This window comes from Capsicum annuum, chromosome 9, assembly GCF_002878395.1.
Source record: "Capsicum annuum cultivar UCD-10X-F1 chromosome 9, UCD10Xv1.1, whole genome shotgun sequence".
Taxonomy (NCBI): Eukaryota; Viridiplantae; Streptophyta; class Magnoliopsida; order Solanales; family Solanaceae; genus Capsicum; species Capsicum annuum.
The window spans coordinates 132,098,120-132,102,526 of record NC_061119.1 but is presented as its reverse complement, the minus strand read 5'-3'; the positions used below and the strand labels follow the sequence as shown (position 1 = coordinate 132,102,526).

General features: G+C 36.6%; 1 protein-coding gene across 1 annotated transcript in view; it reads left to right on the top strand.

Annotated features, from left to right (window-relative positions):
* LOC107842718 (paired amphipathic helix protein Sin3-like 5) overlaps positions 1–3,187 on the top strand; it is a gene marked incomplete at its 5' end in the record, with an annotated part of 8,798 nt that extends 5,611 nt beyond the window's left edge. The window contains 2 exon segments of the mRNA XM_047396989.1: positions 742–957; positions 2,936–3,187. Of these exon segments, the coding sequence (XP_047252945.1) occupies positions 742–891 (150 nt within the window). The 3' untranslated portion in view covers positions 892–957; positions 2,936–3,187.
* Positions 3,188–4,407: the final 1,220 nt, after the last annotated feature.

The window sequence follows — 4,407 nt, the reverse complement described above, 5'->3', positions numbered from 1 at the left end:
ATAATGCGGACTGCTTTCCCATTAATTTCAGCATCAACAAATAAAGACTCTCGTGGTCTAATGCTATGCTTCTTTCCAGCACTAGCTGCATGCGTCATGTGATTAAACAAAGCCATGTTGTTGAACAACCCTATAGCTTTACCCTTTCCGTTATCCGGATTGGCAGCCTTTACTACTTTTCCAGGTCTAATAAGGGTAATACATGCTCAATTTGACCACCTAGAAGGTGCTGGAACGTTGGCAGCAGTGCGGAGCATTTATCGAAGCCCCGTCATGCTCGAAAACGCGCCCGAACAGTCCGGAACTTGCCCAAAACATGAGGATTTTAATGGGTAGTGACGCGGTGCATCACACTGGGTGTCTCATGCAAGAGATTACAATTTAAAATTGACTCTTGTAGAACCAGAACAATATTCTTGGAGGTTGAAATTCTTAGAAAGAATCTCAAGATCTATGGCTCTTACAAGAATTTTCAAGAGGTTAGAATAAGTTCAGCAGATTCATTAGAGTTCAACTTTGTAACAACTACAAGACCTAACAAGCGGAGACATTGATGAAGCAGAAACTCCAGTTTTTCTTTCACCTTGCTTTACTTGCTCTGAAGTCGTATCTAGCCTTAAGAATAATGTAATGCTTGCCCTGCATGAGAATTTGTTCCGTAAATGCGTGTTTAGTATTATATTTGAGCCAACTGTTTGTACTTGATATTATTGCGATTTGTTTTAATTTGTTTAATTGTAGCTCTCTCTTCAAACCATCAGCCGCCATCGCCTCCCAGCCACCGCCGCCTGCCATTGCTCTGTCCAACTACCGGCGTACCAGCACCAGCCATTGACGAGATCCCAACGACCAGCATCTTCGGCTGCCGCTGAACGACCAGCACTTACTTGAAATTACTGCTTCTTGGAGAAGGAGCCGAAGGAAAGTTATTACTGAACAAAGGACTGCGAGTTCAAGGTTTAGTTTTCTGTGGCCATGACTCCTATTCAATTGATTTTTCCATAATATTCATTGAGGCTCTTCATCAGTTTTTCCATACCAACACCCTCTGGATCAAATCAGCTTTTTGATCTTTAAAATTAAATTACTGAAAAAGTAAAATTGTTTGAAGTCAAGTCCTCTGGTTGTAGTTTTCTCTGAGCATCTGTCTGACTATGTTTCTGACGTGACTGTTAGCGATGGGTATATAATGGACTTGCGACTAAATATTTCCCTGCACGTTTATTTATTGGGTACAGTGATTCCCTTTCTTGATAAGGTAATGTAAAAAAGGAAATAAATGATCTTCAAAGAACTTGTGCTGCACAGTAAAGGATGTCATTCACCCCCTTGCATAAATTTGTGTGGTTGTTTTATAACTAAGAATTTCTTGTTTACGAATAGTTAGCTTGGTCTTTTTCTTTCTTAGCTGGTGGTTATGCTGCGAGTCGTAGTACCTGCTGCGTTCTTTTAGCTGGAACTATGGACTCACCAGTAGTAAAACTAGGCATACTCTTAGGGTACTTGAAGATATTTGCATTAACATGATCAGGAAACTTTCCAGGTTTCAAGTCAATAAGTGATGAGTCTCTAGAAATTGAACTAGACTTATCTTCACCAGAAAATGCACCTGCCACTGAACCAAAAATGTTACCAACACCTCTCATTTAGTCACTAAACATTGGTTTTCTCATCAGAGTTCGATCTGAATAGCTCCTCAATTGTGTGTTGCGTTTTGAATGTTTGTAATGCATTTGAGCTTACTTGGATATTGTTATCTGCTCTCCCGTCTATATGCTAGCTTGAATGGAGCAATACAGATATTTGTAATGCTAGCAGGTACTGTACAATGTCGAAAATGCAGTAGTACATCCAGCATTTGACCTCTAGCGGGGAATTATGAGAATGGCTTCTCGCCCTTTCTTCTTCTTCTTCTTCTTTTAGCATGAGAATGTCTATTTTGAAGGAAGATTGTTAAATGTTATTTTATCCGTGAAATGTCCTGTGAAATGTGGATGTGAAATGTGGATGTGGAGTTTTGAAATTTCTGTTAAGGCTGAATAGTTGAGGTTTTGAATCGCAAACTACTATGCATGTTATAGAGTTGTGCTAATAATGTCAAACTCCTCAAGGTATATTGTTTGATGGGAATTAACTTCTTTTCTTGTTTTCTTTGGAAGTATTTTCGCAGTCGAGTTATGCCTTCTTGTGTTTTAACCTTTTATATAATTGGATCATTAGCACTGCTACTTGTTTGTTTTTCCTACTTTTTCCTTTTTAAGTAATGAAACTGGTATAACTATGCTCAATGTTGGCATCGCATAACTGCTGAAACTTGTATCTAAATGCATAAAGAATGTATGGTATGCACGGTGCCAAAGAAGCTTCTACTTGTCCACAAGTGAGGGCTTGTCCTGGCTCAAACATGAGCTGAGAATGATGGTTAAAACTACAATGGTCGAACTAATGATTCCCTTCATCTTTATTTCGAATAAGCAAATAACATCTAAACATCCTCATGGTATATTATTTGGACGGATTAAGATACCATAGCTAAACTCTTTACCAATTGAACACTTGATATATGTTCAAAGACGTAAAACATTCTCTTTGACCAATTTTACATTGCAAATTGTTCACTGCTTCAGTATTCCCTTTCATGTTATTGCATCAGTTCCTCTATAATTGTGGCGAGGTTTTTCTCATTTGTATGTTCATTCTTGGGTATAAATTTGTTCGTCTTCTTGCGTAACTAATTATTCCTTTCTCTTTTTATTTTTGTTTCTTGATTTAATTTTTGTGAATTATATTTCTTTTACTAATTTGTATAAATAATTTATTCGTTTGCTATTAAGATTGTTTCTGCTCTATTTATAGGTGTTCTTCTATGTTCTAATTGAAAATTAAATATCTTGTCATTTAATTACTAATTGAGATTATTTACTTTTTTTTATAGATGTTCAAAATGAAGGAGGAGATGAAGAAAGTGATGAAGAAATTGATCTTGAGAAATTTTTTGAATTATTGATAGATATTTTAGTATCGATCTTTTTGATATTGATTGTGAAACTTATCGCCACTCGAACTTGATACTTTATGGGAAAACTAATGACCGTTTGAAAGTAACATTTTGCTTTTGGATTTAGATTATTAGTTTGTTGGATATTTTAATTTGAATTATTAATGAAAGATTTTGTTGTGATGTGTATATATAATTGTGCTCTCTATATATCAATTGGTATTTAAACTAGCTGCAATAATAGGTGGCAAAAACATATTGCGAAAGATCAATAATTGTTGCAATAGGGTTATTGCAATGTTCTTTTATCGTTGCAATAGAATCTATTGAAACGGTTCTTCGTTGTTGCAATAGAGTCTATTGCAACATCTTGCACCGTTGCAATAGGTCGTAACCGTTGCAATAGATAATTTGAACTGTCTCAATAGGTGTTACAATAACCATTGCAATAGATCTCAATAGATAGATCTATTGCAACGGTTATTGTAACCGTTGCAAATGTCGTTGCGATAGGTCTATTCCAACGCCCACATACGCAACGCTTATAAAATCATTGCGGTAGCTCTATGGCAACGGTTTTTATATTTATCACAACATTTTTTGACCCGTTGCCATAGGGCTAATTTCTGGTAGTGAGCTCTGTACTGAAGCATCCGTGTCCCTTCTCATCACATGTCTGAACCATTGCAACCTCACTTTCCACATCTTGTCCTCCACTATAGCCACTCTCACCTTCTAAAAAATAATCTCATTTCTAATAAGTCTACACATCCATCAGAACATTCTCATCTCCTCTACCTTAAAGTTTCGGATGTGAGAGTTTTTAACTGACCAATACTAGGCTCCATACAACATAGTTGATCATACTGTTAATCTATACAACTCACCTTTAAGTATAGAAGACACCATCTATCACACAAGACTCTTGAAGGGAGTCTCCATTTCAACCACTCCGTACCAATACTATGCGTGACATCTTCATTAACCTCACCATTCCCCTGAATTACAGATCCAAGATACACGAAACTCTCCTTCTTCTGAATGTCTTGAGAATGAAGCTTCACTACAATATCAACATCATACAGTAAATCACTAAACTTACATTCTAAATATTCCATCTTAGTCCTGCTCAACCTAAATCCTTTAGATTCAAGGGTCTGTCTCCAAATCTCCAACTTATCATTAACTCTACCTCGAGTCTAATTAATCAATACAACATCATCAATAAATAACTCACACCAAGGCACCTCCCCTTGAATACTCTACGTCAAAACATCCATCACTAAGACAAATAAAAATGGGCTAAGAGTCAAACCCTGGTGCAACCTTATCAAAACAGCAAAAATGCTCCAAATCTCTTTCCACCATCCTTACATGAGTCTTTTCACTATCGTACATTTTCTAAATTG